This window comes from Topomyia yanbarensis, chromosome 3, assembly GCF_030247195.1.
Source record: "Topomyia yanbarensis strain Yona2022 chromosome 3, ASM3024719v1, whole genome shotgun sequence".
Taxonomy (NCBI): Eukaryota; Metazoa; Arthropoda; class Insecta; order Diptera; family Culicidae; genus Topomyia; species Topomyia yanbarensis.
Genome location: NC_080672.1, coordinates 411845903 through 411861853, shown reverse-complemented (window position 1 = coordinate 411861853; position 15951 = coordinate 411845903). Strand labels below are relative to the sequence as shown.

General features: G+C 41.9%; 1 protein-coding gene and 1 long non-coding RNA gene across 2 annotated transcripts in view; both read right to left on the bottom strand.

Moving 5' to 3' along the window:
- Positions 1-15951, bottom strand: part of LOC131693758 (probable serine/threonine-protein kinase DDB_G0282963) — a 137697-nt gene that overhangs the window by 1032 nt on the left and 120714 nt on the right. Inside the window, exons 3-4 of the mRNA XM_058981883.1 lie at positions 9197-9700; positions 93-1365 (exon numbers count right to left, since the gene is read on the bottom strand). Of these exons, the coding sequence (XP_058837866.1) occupies positions 93-1365; positions 9197-9700 (1777 nt within the window). The remainder of the gene's footprint in view (positions 1-92; positions 1366-9196; positions 9701-15951) is intronic.
- Positions 11815-13580, bottom strand: LOC131693759 (uncharacterized). The gene is made up of 3 exons (XR_009306313.1): positions 12682-13580; positions 12556-12624; positions 11815-12500 (listed from the first exon to the last, which is right to left on the bottom strand). It is a non-coding gene; the product is annotated as an uncharacterized LOC131693759 (long non-coding RNA).

Here is a 15951-nt window from a genome sequence, read left to right as displayed (position 1 = left end):
GAATTATTAATTAATTCTACTTTCTACTTCAAATCTGAAAAGGTGAATTTGTTAGGTTTATATTTGTTACCAACAACGAAAAACACACCTACCTTTGGTTTGGTGGCAGGATACCCAGCGGCAGGCACGTCTCGTACGCCACATATCCCTCCTCGGCGTGCGGTGTCTGCACGTAGAGCCAGTTTTGGTTTTTGAACACGGCATTGACGACCATCCCCAGTGGTAGTGGGATTTCGATCTGATAGCTGCCAGGGCGAGTCTGGTAGAGGGTGGCCGCCAATGATAGTACCACCGGGATGTTGCCGGGCGATGAAAGTGAACACTTTGATAGAAACTCGTCGACATTTTGGATCTCGTACCCGAACCGCTGCGAACGGTAGCGTTCCCTACGGCGTCTGTGTCGATGTTTCTTCGATGCAGACGGCTCCGAAACGGTGGTATACAGGGAAGGTTCCGAGTAAGTGTTTTTCAGACAGAGTGCAGTTTTCTCTTTCTGCAGCTGGTCTTCCTGGTTGAGATTGATGATAATACTGTTATTATTATTATTATTGTTATTGTTGAGCAGAACGTCAACGGTTTCACTTTGAACCAGACTTGGGTAGATCAGGGAACGTTCCTTTTTCTTGAGGCGATCACTGTTCTTTCGAGAGCTTCGATTGCTTTTGCGATAAATGCCATTGTGGTGATTGTTACCATTCAACTCACTGGACGTAGGCCCCGAGGATCCATTCAGCACAGTGGCTTTTAGTTTTCCATTGTGATACTCTGTCAGATTGTTATCGCTAACGTATTTTTCACTGAATAGGCGCTCTTTACTGCGTGTGCGGGATTTCTTTCTGACAGGGACGTGGCTACCGGTTGTAGTATTTACTTGATGAACAGGTGCAGTACCGTTGTTGCTGTTGATTGCCTTCACAGGTGAAGCTCGGCGCGAATGTGTCACGTGGTTATGATGCTGTTGCTGCTGATGTTGATGATGAAGATTACCATTCGGTTGACTTGTCGCTTTCTGATGGTTCTGGGAATATTGTTGTTGCTGTTGCTGTTGTTGAGACTGTTCACGTAGGACCCATGTGAGTGATATCTTCGGCCTTCGGATACTCAGACTTTGACCCATATCACAAACGGTCGTCGTGGTCGGAGCGTTTTGACTATCTGTTTCACAGGGTGTCCCGGATGTGCTTGCTGCATTGGGTTTGGTCACAATGTGAGCGGATGATAGGCTTTGGTGCAGTTCCTCTATTTCTACGTACACGTCTTGATCGTTGCTGGTGCTAGGCACAGGTTCAGGTTCGGGGGAGTTTCGTCCGGATTGTGCGGTGATTTTGCAATTACGTACCAAATCCGGACAAAATGCATCTTGACCTGTGATAAAGAAAAAAATGACGTTTCAGTTTCAGTTCAAAAGTTTACTTCAATTTAGTATGCGTACACACAAAACTCGGCCGTAATACCTTTACGGTAATAAGAAAATAATGCTCTAATAGCAAGACGTTTAATACTAAAACGGTCCCAACAAAAAAATCCACGAATGGCAATACCAACATATTCAAATCCCCTCTGCGTCGCACTCATGTTTCATTAATTCTTATACAATAAATATTAGCGCGTCGGATTGTTTGGAAGTGTGTAGCACTTCGCTTGTCATTGTATTGCGCATCAAGCGAAACGAACACAATGTGGATGTGCCCATGCCCTCTACAAAGTCTGGCGGCGACTGAGTTAGGTAAGGGGGCAAACAGTGAACAGTGAGTTAGGTAAGGGGGCAAACAGTGATAATAAATATCTCAAGCCTTGAGTGCAGTCCACTTAACCTAAAAATAGATAACGAGAGAGATTTGGCCCGATCGACGAGAGGGAAATGTGACGATCTGCTTATAGGAGACATTGGGGGTCGATAGGTCAATTGGGAGGAATTGCAGGCTGCGGCGGTGATCACGGTACTGTTGGGAATATGTGATGATATAATCACAGTTCCTCAAAGGCGGAGTGGTTAACGCACCCAACGAGAGACTGGGAGATCGCAGGTTCGATTCCTGCTTGAGGACATATCTTTTCTCAGTGTTTCCAATGAAAAGGTGAATTTTCACCGTTTCTTCATTCTCACCGTTCCGGTCATTCTTTCTCTGTCTATTTTCCAGTGGATACGTTCATAAAAATTCTTGAAAAAGGAATAAAACGAAGACTCACGTCAAAACAAGGAATGTATCTAAAGTTGTCTGGCTTCAGAAAAATTAAACCTAATGCTCTATCAGTGTAAAAATTTGTATTTAACAGAAACCTTCCGACAAGTGATTATCGGGATTTGGCATAATCACCGCATAACGGACATTAGGCATAACTATGAAAAGTAATCATTCTGTAGATTATTTGGGATAACGGACATTTGGTATAATTATTTTTAACTTCTGGAAAACGGACATTTAGCATAACGGACATTTGGCATAATTTTGCTAAGTGATCTCACTGAAAGTCATTGGGCATAACAGACGAATGTGTAGTTCACCCGCGAATGACCATAAGGTTAAAGCTGCACTAAGCAATAATAATAATGTGTTTTCCATTTTCTGATATTGATTATATTTCGAGTGAGTACATACATACTTTTAAATATGCGCAGTTCTTTTTTATTTATTTATTTATATATAGGTCGACTATTAATCGCACAGACTGACTTTTCAACTAATTCTAATACTAAAAGTACATCTTGCAACATAAAAATAAAAAAAATCTTGAAATTTGATTAAACACACGACAACATACAATCAACTGGTTGTTTTGTCCGAATTGCTTACGTGCCGTGCCAATGGTAAACGGAAGAAATCCACTTGACGTGTTTGTCTTCTAGATGCATTAAAATTAAGTTGTCCCAATAGTTGGCTACTTTAAATGTTCCCATCAGCATTCGCTGATGTTTGATCCTCCTGTCAGCAAGCGTAGGCAGGTGAACTAATGCGCAACGTTGTACATACGGTAGCGAACGAACTGGGTCGGTCCACCTCTGTACCTTCTCAGTGCTATAAACGTGGACACCGTGATAAGGAGCCCAAGCAGGAACGGCATACTCCAAGATGCTGCGTACAAACGAACAATAAAGCGTTTTTAAACTGTACACATTCTCGAACGAATGAGTGTTACGCCTTCAAAATCTTAATATGCAGATTGCTTTGGCGGTAGTAGTTGCTACATGCTCGGAGAACGTTAACTTGCTGCCCAAACTCCCAAATATTTGAAGAAGAAGTTGCGGTGTACGTTGGCTGATGACATTTTATAGTTGAACATGTTCGGCGATAGGAACCGGGTGAATTAAATCACGCGACGTTTTTCTATATTAACCTCCATTCTGTTGATGGTGCACCAAGTTAACAAAGCGTCAATGTCCAGCTGAAGTAATTTACAATCCTCCAAAGATTTTATCAGTCGGTAGAATTACAAATCATCAGCAAACATAGAATTCGGGGATTTCAAAAGCGTGCCAAGATCATTTATACACAAAATGAAGAGCAATGGTCCAAGATGGCTGCCCTGTGGCGCACGAGCACAGATATCAAAAGGCGTAGAAAGTGTTTCGCCGAATCGAACAAAAGCCCTTCGTCCTGTGAGATACGAAGCAATCCAGTCTGGTAACCAATCCGGAAATCCAATGCGTTTAAGCTTCTCGACAGCAAGGCGATGCGGAACACGGTCGAAGGCCTTTGACAAGTCTACATAAACGGAATCAACTTGTCGATTGTCAAGTTTGCCGATGATGGTGGATACATAAGCCATAAGGTTTGTGGTTGTAGATCGTTTACTGACGAAGCCCTGTTGTTCCTCGACGATGATATGACGCACGGATTGATAAACAATTTTGAATTTCGTATAACGAACGTTCAAATACCTTCGGGAGCCAGCTTAGGATCGATATCAGGTGTGATAGCAGCAGATTTCCAGTAACTAGGAAACACAGCGTCATTCAACGATCGATTGAACATAACGGACACTGGCAATGTGAGAGAGTCCGCAGATTTTTGAATGAACGATGGTGGTAAATGATTGGGTCCCGCTCTCTTGGACACATCTAGTGACTGCAACTTGACGAGAACATCCTCACAAGAGAAAATAATACGGGATAGATTCAGGTTGTGCTGCGGTAAAGTACTCAGGTACAACTCCAACAAAGGTGGTGAGTTATTACTTAACACGCTTTGGAAGAACGACGAGAACATGCTTGCGGCATCCGAAGGCGTGTTAGCCCTACTTCTTTTATAACGAACATTAAGAGCTATTCCCTTCGAGTTTCTACGATGGTGAGTTTCATTTTTGAAATTTTTGTGTTTGTTCATTTTTGCAATTATGGATTGTTTGTCTATGACTTACGTTGTAGTGTAGTGTAAATTTTACAGGTTTTTATTGATGCAGCGCACTAGAACTGCGATTTATCAGACGCATGTTCTTTTTTGCTTATCATGAATGCCAGTTAGTTTTAGCTTTCCATACTGCGTTTCAATAATTAAAATTATCCCATTATCCTTCTTTATATCATGAGTTGTTCTTTCAAATTATATGCCGTTCGATCCAGAGGATAGTTAAACTGTCGCCCAGTTTTTCATTGATTTATTGAATGAAGTTACATATATTGAATCATCGGTTGTTACACTGCTCTATCACTTGGGACGAAGTTAGTTTAATGCGGTTTTTCCGCTTAACCGGGACCAAGCATCCAAAGCGGCGCAAAACCGCTGAGGATTCGTCGGGTGAGGTGGCTGCCGACGACCCGCCGTCGGAAGTAGCGGCCCCTCGCAAGTATGTGATCCACTCGTTTGCCAGGATTACTCAAATATAGGGGCCATGGATTAGTTTCAGTCCGACGGAGCGACAGCGATGTCGGGCAGCACGCGATTTTAAGCGCTTTGGAGTAGCCACATTAGGCGTAAATGTTATTTATTAATTTTTTAAGAAGAATAAACTAATTAATTTTAGACCTTCACTGGCAGTACGGCTCAAAATTATGCCGAATGACCTTACTTCTCGAGCAGTCTAAAATCATGTATTTTAGCTGCAAATAAAACAATGACAAATGACCTTCAGTGTGATCACTTCTCAAAATTCTGCCAAATGTCCGTTATGCTAAATGACCCTCACTTTACATAAAATTAGAATTTATGCCAAAAGACCGTTATGTCATATTAGCGTTATCCCGGAAATAAAATAAATTATGCCAAATGACCTTCAGTGTGATCAATTCTAAAAAATTATACCAAAGGACCATTATGCCAAATAACCGGTATGCCAAATGTCCGTTACGCTAAATGACCTTATTCGAAATGACTTTATACTAAATGACTCATACGCGCCATTAGCATGGGACAGGATTGATTTAATATTTTGCAGTTAGACTCATTATGGATAACAATGTATTCTGTCAACGAAATTTCACGGTTAATCGTTAAAGCGCGATTGAAAAATTATTCTTTGATTAATTTGATATATATATATATATATATATATATATATATATATATATATATATATATATATATATATATATATATATATATATATATATATATATATATATATATATATATATATATATATATATATATATATATATATATATATATATATATATATATATATATATATATATATATATATATATATATATATATATATATATATATATATATATATGTATAATGTTGAGAATAAATAATTAAATAAATGTATTTTGAAAATTATTACTTTTGTAGTTAGGATAATGTTAATTGTTGTAAATTATAAGAAAAAAAGATAAAATACTCCACTATAATATATACGACTAACGGTCAATTTAAAAACCCTAGAACAAAATTTGTTAAACAGTGCACTTAAGATTACAACCCAAAACACATACATTTACTGACTGGTCTGCCGGCAAAGGAGGAAAATGCGAGAAGTTTCGGAAAAAGAGAAGAAAAGAGAGGGAATTGGTTAAGGATAGGTGGCTACTGGATTAAGAATTTTATTAGGTTCACTTTACAAGTGCCCCCTATGCTCAAATAGTCGACCACCCATCCACCCAACAGGTCGAACACCGACGATACCGACGTGATCTTCATTCCCCAAACCCCCGAAGGTCGGGAAATCGTCACCAGCAGCAGATCCAGTCATCGTCGGCCGGCTGCAAATACACACACACATTGTAGGTAATAAAATTTAAGTTGAATTGATTCGAGTCGCGTTCTTGTCGTTCTGATTGGTGTCTCTATAGCAAACCTTGAGAGTCCCGTCTCTCACGCTCGAGCTTGCCTGTGCAAAAGAGGCCGTTGAGAGCCCACCCCAGACGGTCCCCGTAGCTTGACCAGGGACCAGGGGTTTTGTCGAAGTCCGTCTGACCAAGAAGTAACAAGACACCCTGGGCTTGGCGACGAGCCTTGACTTGGGACTTTCCTAAATTTGAACTGTACTATGCCAGGGCTCCCGAAGATAACAATGTACCAGACGATCTTTGGCAGCCCTCCGCGATAATTCACACACATCTACTCCCGTGATCTCCAAAACACGATAGTACCCCGTTGATAAAATGATCCTTATAGCTTTCACAAATCTACAAACGCGAACCCACAGGCGCTCGTGTTCACGATAATTCGCGCGACATGCAAACGCCCACGAGGTCGAACACGCTAACGTATAACCACTCGAGCTCCTCGCGATGATGCACGCGATTGTGACGTCCCTGTGTCCGCACATATCTGTACCGCACAAAAAATATTATTTAGTATCACGACCCGCGGTAATGGGTCTCGTCTGCAAATGGTAGCGAGTGATTTTGCCGCGTAGTCCATCCGAGATCCTAGCTCTATAGCTCCAGTAGAACAACGATCGAAAAAACATCCACACACTACGCGATTAGTGAGCACCCACGCCAACTCAGACAGGTATGCACCCCTGGACTCCCACGCTAAACTTCTACGCACACACCACCACAGTAGGACTCACATACAAAGTCACACGCAATAATTACAGGTATTCGTCTGGTAACCGGAAGAAGCACATATTAAACGCAGAACGTAGCATTTCAATGATGGCCTTGGATCTTCGTTTCTGTGTTCAAGGCACCATAGCTTCTTTCGTCAGGTCAAGGATGTATGAAACCCGCCAGCCACCATACTCGGCCCTGCCCATAAAGGGATAAAAAATACAGAAGAAAAACAAAAGTTCAAAAACTCAACGGTTGCAAGTTTCCAGAAGTGTTTTTACAGCGCTATGAAATGAAACATGGTATTTCAATGCAAGAAAATATCAGAATGAAAAATATTTCATCGCATTATCTAATTAACTCATTTCCTTCAACTTAAATTTGTTTTTCAACATTGTCGTGTGCCACGAACCAGAACGCAGCCATACGAGTGGATAGCACCATCTGGTTTATGCCTTGTCGAAGCGTGGCAAAAAATTTAACTCGGTTCAAAAGTTAATCTGGTTTATCAAGAGTTAGTACACCTTGGACCTTATGGCAAATAAATGTCCAATGTTCAGTTATGTTCGGAGGTCCTTACGTTCGACCCTAGCAACCTAAGTGCCTTCTGTTGTACCAATCATAAAAAATGAAGCTCATATCCACTAGACAACACGATCCATGGCGACATGACCAAGAACTCTAGTGATATCGGAGAACCCACTCTCTTCAAGCATCTGTACCGTGCAATAAAAAAAGGTATCAGAATCACGGTACGCGTGATCATCGCGAATATGGTCAAGGCTTCTGTCTGACACTTTATAAGTTTACGCATATTTCATAAGACAAGTCTGCAAAAACGATAAAATCAGAAATGGAAAATTTTTTTGGGCTCGCCATTCATATTGTTTAATATTACATGCGGAAAAAAACAGTTTGGTGCAAAAATTGATAAAAAAATTTCGCCTGTGGTTTTTATTTTCGGAGCCTTGACCATGTGCGAGTGGACACATAGTTATAAAATCGAATTTATACATGCGAAGTTACATACACGCTAGCAAACGCGACATACAAACGTTTACACAACTAGTAAACGCTCACGCGATCGAACATGTTAACTTACAAACACTCGAGCCCCTCGCGATGATACACAAAGACGAACATTGATCATCCACACACACAACTACGCCCAACATTTCACTAACACAAAAACGCCCCGATTGTTTAGCAAACGCTATAGCACTTATAATTTGATTAAGGACGAACGAACATTGGTGCGAAAATCGAAAAAAAAGAACTTTTTTCCACGCCGTGGACTAGAATCACAAAAACGAATCAGCGGTACTGTAACAATATTATACATAAGCTGATAGATTGTCATGAAAATCCAACACACGATGTGGAAAAAACTCCTTTTTTCGATTTCGATTTTTGCACCAATGTTCGTTCGTCCTTAACGCGGTCCCAAGTGCGCACTAATAAACGCTCATTCCCATGCAACCCTAAAGTCCCTACGCTCGCAAATCTGAACCGTACACTCAATATCACAATCAGAATCACAACCCGCTGCAATTGGCCTTTAGCAGTGTTTTAGCGGGTGACATTTCCCGAATCGTCTGCAATTGTCGTGAGTGATTCTGAAGGAGAGCCCTTCCGAGAACCCAGCTCTACAGCTCCAGTAGGACAAATCTCGAAAAAAACGATGTTATACACAACCATCTACAGTCTTTCACAGATATTTGAAATCAATTTTGACAGATATTCCATTGAAACATGTGGCATCTCTGGCGTTGGTGATTAGGGTGTTCCAAAATAACATCACGTCAAAAAAGTTATCGGGCTCACTTTTTAAATGAAAGGTTAAGGTATTAGGACCACTTTCTTCTTCAGAGTGAGTTTGCTAAAGCGTTCTCTACTAGTGAAAAATGGGCCGATTTTGGGTAAAATTTCAAATTCAAGCCTGCTTCTAGTAAAAGATTTTCTTTTCAGAATTACTTCATTTTTTTGGAGATACAAATGGAGAAGTTTGGTGAGTTAGTTTTCTTGTATGCACACCAGTGCTCCTGGTCTTACACCGAAGACAATCGTGTTAAGCACTGTCATGCCACAACTAGATCATTAACCTATTGGTTTCCAGTAATCGCAAATATTATTTGAATTGAGTCATTTAGAATATAATATTAGTTTTGTATATTTCTATCAGCGAAATTAACATAGCACCTTCCAACTCTCAATTCCAAGCCGGATGCCAAAACGTTTCTGTTAACTACTCACTCAACAAGTGCTCTTTGATCCGCTGACGTGGGGGTTGATGGGCAATGTTGTACCGCGGATGTCGCGCTGGCCCTCCTGGGATGCGTTCCAAGGCACCGGCTCGTCGATAGGTTTGCACCGCCGCTGGTGACGATGAAACTCGCAGCACATTATTGGCCGCAGCTGTGGCGCCCTCACTTTCCGTGGAGGAACTGCTACTGTGGCTGCTGCTGCTGTTGCTGGTGTTGCTGGTACTGGTCGTGTAACCAGTTGCTGGAACTGGTGGGGTAACTACGACGGCTGCCGGTGCCGGAACAACGGGTCGATGTCGGTAGTGGGCCCAGTATGGTGGAGGAGGTTCTGGTCTTATCTGAACCGTAGATCTCGGTGGAAGCACCGGCAGCGGAAGGTTCAGGTGCCGTCGGGAGCAGCTTGTCGTCGTACTCGATGATCCAGCGACTGCCGCCGGCGCAGGATTTGAAGTTGGCGACGACGATGACGACGACGACGAGGGCGAGGAAGATGCTGGGCGAGAAATAAAAACACAGAAAACAAGAAATAGTCATAAGTAATTGAATTCTTCTTTCATTAAGATAATCATCGCATGAAGGAAGAAATGGCTTTTCCAGTCGCAACTGGGGAACACACAGAAGTACAAGTTGATCGGCCATAACTTATCGAACGTTACGATAATTGTGACTAGTGTTTGGGTGAATGTTTGTCAGCTGTTTTAGTGACATTTTCTATATTTCTTATTACACACTAGAGAGCATTGAGAGAATGGCCCACACACATAATAGCGAGTTTTCTTTTGAATGTTTGAATTATTTTTGAACCGTTAATCATGTTTCATCAATGTATATTTGGAAATAAATAATTACCCTAATATCAAATAAAAATTCTTTGCAAGATAGTGACATGAATAGATTTATTTAGTACATAATTTAATGAATCATTGAAAATATTTTCTCTTTCTCAGTTGGTAAATGGCACCAATAATTTTATCACTTATCGTCTAGGAAGCGGAATGGTGGTCGTTCCCGACATGATGTAATATTGATTCAGTCTAGAGCCCATATTTTACTAACGTTTAGTATCTCTCAGGCCATAAAATTGCATAACATAGCAGCTCGGCCGCGAATATCAACATTTTCCACAACAAACCTTGCATACTGATAAGCATCTTTCGGTTTTCCCATGAAGAAGGCCGAGCCCTTCGCCGTGGTAAAGGAGAAAAATATTTAGACATAACACGCAAACATCTCTTGCATTCCCATCGCATCACCTGTTGCTTGTTGTGTCTTTGCGCAACCTTTGTGCCAACCCATTTGACCACTGCACGCACAATGACCACAACTGCGCAACAACAGCGCTTCGAGGGGAATTAAGCAAGCTGCAAAAGGCAGCCTTACTGGCCGAGGCCCGCGCTCGCAGGGTAACCGCAAGTGGCGTTCCGTTCCGGTAATTCACATCGTCGAGGCCATCATCTTGGCAGGTTGCGGCGGAAGGCAGGATCATTTTTCATGTACCAAACCAACAGCCCGAGCTGGCCCGAGGACGCCCTGGGACGTACTGGGCGGCATACCTAAATAAAATGGTAAGCACAAATCATGTAACCCTCGCCAGCAAATCGCGGCATCTGCTAGAATAATACTATCGAGATGGGTCATTATCTAATCGTACAGACTCCGCGGCTTCGTCGCGGTTCCTGCGAAGGGAGGAGAGAGTCATATATTACCCACCAATCGGACACCTTATTTTTTCGCGCCATGCAGCTTGGATCGATGTGATGCCGCGGATCGAATGGAGGTGCGATTTGAGCCCACAAGGCATGAATCGATTGCAACAAAGCGATACTTTTAGTGTACATTTTTTGCAGCCGCCCGTTCGGACGTCTGAACTTATATTAGAATATAGCAGAGAGAGAAAAAAAGGCGCAAAAGTGGTCGATCTTGCGCGGAATAATTTTTCTCGCAATTTAAATTCAAGCGTGCTCCATGCTTCAACCACGGCATGCATAAGGGTAATCATGCCTTTACGACACAGGCTCGCCTCCACTCCCGGTGGCCGAAGGGAATTTTCTTTGTTGCACCGAGCATAAATTGAAGTCAGTGTTCCGGTGAACTACCGGACTATCGAGGGCAGTGTTATTATGGGTAACGGTTCTCCTCTTGGTTAGCAGGGAGAATTTGTAGCGCGCACGACGTTGCTACGGATTCAATCTGCCCAATCGTCCACCTTTCCGAACAAATGGCTTAAGCGCCACCTCTTTCGAGGACCACTTGTCGTGCTTTAGGGTTGCCCGACCAGAAACCCAGCCTCAGGGCGGGTCGATATAGTGAAGGTTTAGAGGAACGACCTAGCAGACGCAACTGAATCGAGAGGTACTCAGTTTCATGCATCAAATTACCCGAATAAACCCAGAGAAGTTCGCCTTCCTATCCCAAAATACCTAAGAACACCACTCGTATTGTCTCATCACTGGAAGAATGCCTCAAAACCCAAATAACTAAACTGAAAAGAGACTCGAGTGGTGGGGCTAAGATTCCCAAGTAGCCCACTTGGAGTAAAGATCACAAAAAACTACAAAACTAACACGACGCGAAACATGAGATACCTCTTCAAATCAGTAAACTCTATGGGAACGTGACTACCACAACAGTTTTAACCTCAACATGATTTACCGAAACAACAATTAACATAATTAGGTATATTTTAATTCTCTAGCATTTTCATAAACTTAACCTAGGATTTTTCTACGGTGTTGCCTATATTCTTTCTGTTCCCTACTGTGTGCGGATGAGCGATCGCTATTTCCTATCGGGCTAACGTGCCATAATGTTGCCGAACTTTAGTTTGCCGGGTGCGTGTATCGGCTAAACTTTCACCATGCGCATGGATTTTGTGGTAGGTGTACTTACAGTCTTTTTCGTTGTTTGCCCACTCACATTCGCACTACTGCGATGACTGTCCTGATGCGGCGATGCGGTGGCGGCGATTAATCTACACCGGCGGTGATGAATCTGCGCAGGCGGCGATTAAGGATGTGCCGGATGACTTCCTGCGTACGGGATTAGATAACTGCTGGCACTGTCGGTACGCCGGACACGATGCCAGCAACAAATTACGTACACACCGGATGGTCGTGACGTGCAGCTCAGTTGAGCAAACGATGTAAAACCGTCGCACTTCTGCCTTATTTGGTTGTAGCGGCAGAATCTTCCAAACTAGCGCGTGGGTCTAGAGCGCGTCGGTGGGCGAAGGGCGGTGTGGCGGGCCGATGAATAGTGCCAATCTAAACGGTAGAATAAAAGCCGTCGCACGGCTACCGATACCGTGAACGCATTGTCTCTCTTTTTATGAGCACAATTGTAATTTACCTTTTTTGTACTTTCAGCAAACGCACACGAATTATCCGCACTTCCTACTTCTAGACTTTAACGCAACACCTAATAGCAAAAAAATTACTAAATTTTAAAGACATCTCATATTTTAACTGGACAAACCTTTCGACACACCGCGGGACAAAATCAAAAAACACGCACTCTAACCTCTTTCACGGTCTAGATTGAAATGGATGAGAAGCTATTCCTAAAACCCTCAGATAAACGATTTTTGGTTCTAGATACCCGGAAGTACGTAATTTTACCGAAGTAAAACTCGTACTTCGAAAAACGAACTTCTTGGACAATTGATTCTAAATCGCTATCTCATTCCCTCTCGAAACATTTGCATCATACCATTACGCGCCAATACCCTCACTTGCGTTCACATAGTTTTTACTGCTCGGGCGGTTGATAAGACAACGACAACGAGGTCCGTTCGGCGACCGAAACTCAACCACTTGCTCTAGTTTGTGCAATCGTGAGACAGATTGGGAAAGAGAAAAACGTGCGTGCGCGAGCGGATAGTACGTTTTAGCCGCCTAGTGTTCATTCTTCCTCCTACGGAATGGAAGAAGTGAACACATATTTGCAACAGGGAACTTGGGTTACCGAATTTGGAAGTTATTTTGACTTCTGATACACGTGATCGCTACATAACACCCCAGCTTATTTTACGAAAATTTGGTTGAAGGAGTAAAACCAAATTTTCGTAACGGTAAACTGTTAAGAAGAAGAAATAACACGTTGAAGACTTACACATTACAAGCAATCACCATATAGTAACTTAAGATTACTATATACAAATTATGTACAAATGATCAGTTCATATATCGTACAGAAATACTGAGTGGGTCTGACATCTCTTTCGTTTCCTTGTTGGCGGTTCAAACATCAAACACTCAAGCACATACAAAATTCCCAAAATAGCATTGAATCTAAAATTTCTCAATTCAAGATCAAGCTTAACCCCATACAATACAAACATTAAACCTCAATGACACACATAACGAAACCTTAAATAACAGGTTCCTTCAACCTCGGGACTACTCCAATCTAATGGAAAGGTATCCCTACGTTAAACTCACCGCACTGTTTTGCCTTTGAGAGAACCCCAATAAATTCCTTGGTCAACACTCTCAAATGGACAAAACGCATAACTCCATATCACACAATAACAGGCTCATTAGATTTCGGGACTACTCCAATTCAATGGAAAGGTATCCCTACATCCAATTTACCGCACAGTTTTGTCTTCCGAGAAAACCCCAAAATATTTCTTGGTCAAAAAATCTCGAAACGACAAAACGCAATAACCTCGTATCCGTACCCCTAGCAGTAACTCTAACGCCGAAATGCATCGGCCAGTGAGAAATCTGCCAAAATAATTCCCCAAGAAACTTCATCACCTCATTTCAGCTGCGTTTTCAACGCCGGAATGTTTCCGACCACATGATCACACACACTGAAACAACATACCCTACATTACCCTAATCCCACTTTACATCATGTTTCTAACGCCGAAATATTTCGGCCACACAAAACTTAACGAAAGTGTAGGTAAAAAGTTGGCAACCCTATGAAAGCTCCAAAATTTTCACTCATATCACGCACACATTGAACCACCAATACGGTCACGATAAGAAACGTCAAAACAAAAAGTAAATAGTGATCGGATTTAGGTTGCGTTTGGGCGAAGTGTTTTTTTGTTGTTAAATTTTCAGGTAATTTGTGGAGGAAAACTGTTCTGCAAACGGTGGACTACGAAAAATAGGTAACTCAATTAGTTTTATTATTATTTACTAGGTAGCTTCTATGGAGATGGACGGGTGTCGACGGCCAACCCACCCCACAGGAATATACCATACGGAAACTGGTTTTGAAGAAACCAGCGGACTTCGAGAAGGAAAGTTGGATTCCGATTGAAGGTAAGTTTTTTGAACAGAATCTAATGGTAGGTTTACTTTTTAGGAGCAACCGGACAGTGACAACCCCAAAATTTGTTTTCATCTTACCCAGGGATGACTCCAGTGACTGGCAGAATTTGCCATAAAAATTCATCCCATAATATTTCCCAAATAAACATAAATCATCTACACCAAAATAAATAACTAAACATTAAATAAATAAATATAACATGAAATAACTGAACAAATAAATAATTCACAAATAAATAATTATAAATAAATAAATTGCATGCATATAAATAACAAAATATAAACATGAAATTTTACAAAAAAAAAACATTTAATAAATCCATACTAACAATATAGATATAAGTAGCAGGTAAATTTCAATATATGTTAGCGTTAGGTACTAACATAGAGTATAAGACTCGATGTAGTTGTAAAAACACTAACATCATTTAATCCGAACGGGAATTATTTACAGAAATACGGGGGAGGGTGGGTGATTGTGATTAGCACAACACCCTATTCGTCTTAGTCTCGGCCCCGGGGAAGATATCGACTCCTCTCGACAGGCAGGCCAACCTGTTCAAATACTTTCCCTCTTGAATTTCCTTAAGAAAATACGTAACTTTCCCTCTTCCTAGTTAATACTGCCAGCTCGATTCACTCGAATTTGCTCGTCATCGACCTTACACAGGAAAGTCCTCCGAGTCTTGCACGGTCATCATCCAAGCATCCCCAGTCTTGGACTCGCGATGTGTTTCCCATTACTGGTACTCCTCTTCAACGCCACTTTGGCTCGGAGTTTCTGGTTTGGTAGATCATCGTTCAGGCTTGCGCCGTGAACTCTCTCTGACTTCTGGTCGAGGGGATAGCTATACGTGCAGTAGTAACTAGTGAGGGGGAACGAAGCTTATTTCCCGAAATCAAATTAACTGTTTCCAACCAGATTTGTAAGGCCTCTTGAGCTTTCGCAAGGATCCCCCAGTAAATTAAAGTTGTTGTGGGGGCTGCAGCTGTGCTAAGAACAGTGCAGAGCCTTACAAACGATGGAACAGTATTTTCCGCAACCAGAGCTTTCGCATCATGGTGCAATTGTCTCTACTCAACAAATGAGAGATACATAGCTCGAATTTTTTTAATTCTTTTAAGTGGGATAGAGGGAGGAATTGGGTGGGTTGAGTTTTCTGCGGTATTTGAAGTTAAGTATCTTAGGCCGCTTCCCACTCAAATCCTCAATGTCGTAGCATTGCACTCCCGTAACCCACTTTACAATAGGCAGCACAGATTTAAGTGCTAACATAACAACAAAAAGTTTTCCTTTGCCCGATTGCTCCGAATTGTTCACTGGGGCCCCTTCTTTGGTAGAGAGGTTAGCTTTTAAGCGAAGCAGATTGCTCCGGTTAACCGTTGGATTTTTCGAGATTCTCTTTGAATTATTCACTTTGAGCAATGAATTTCGAAGACGACCAAATTCACGACC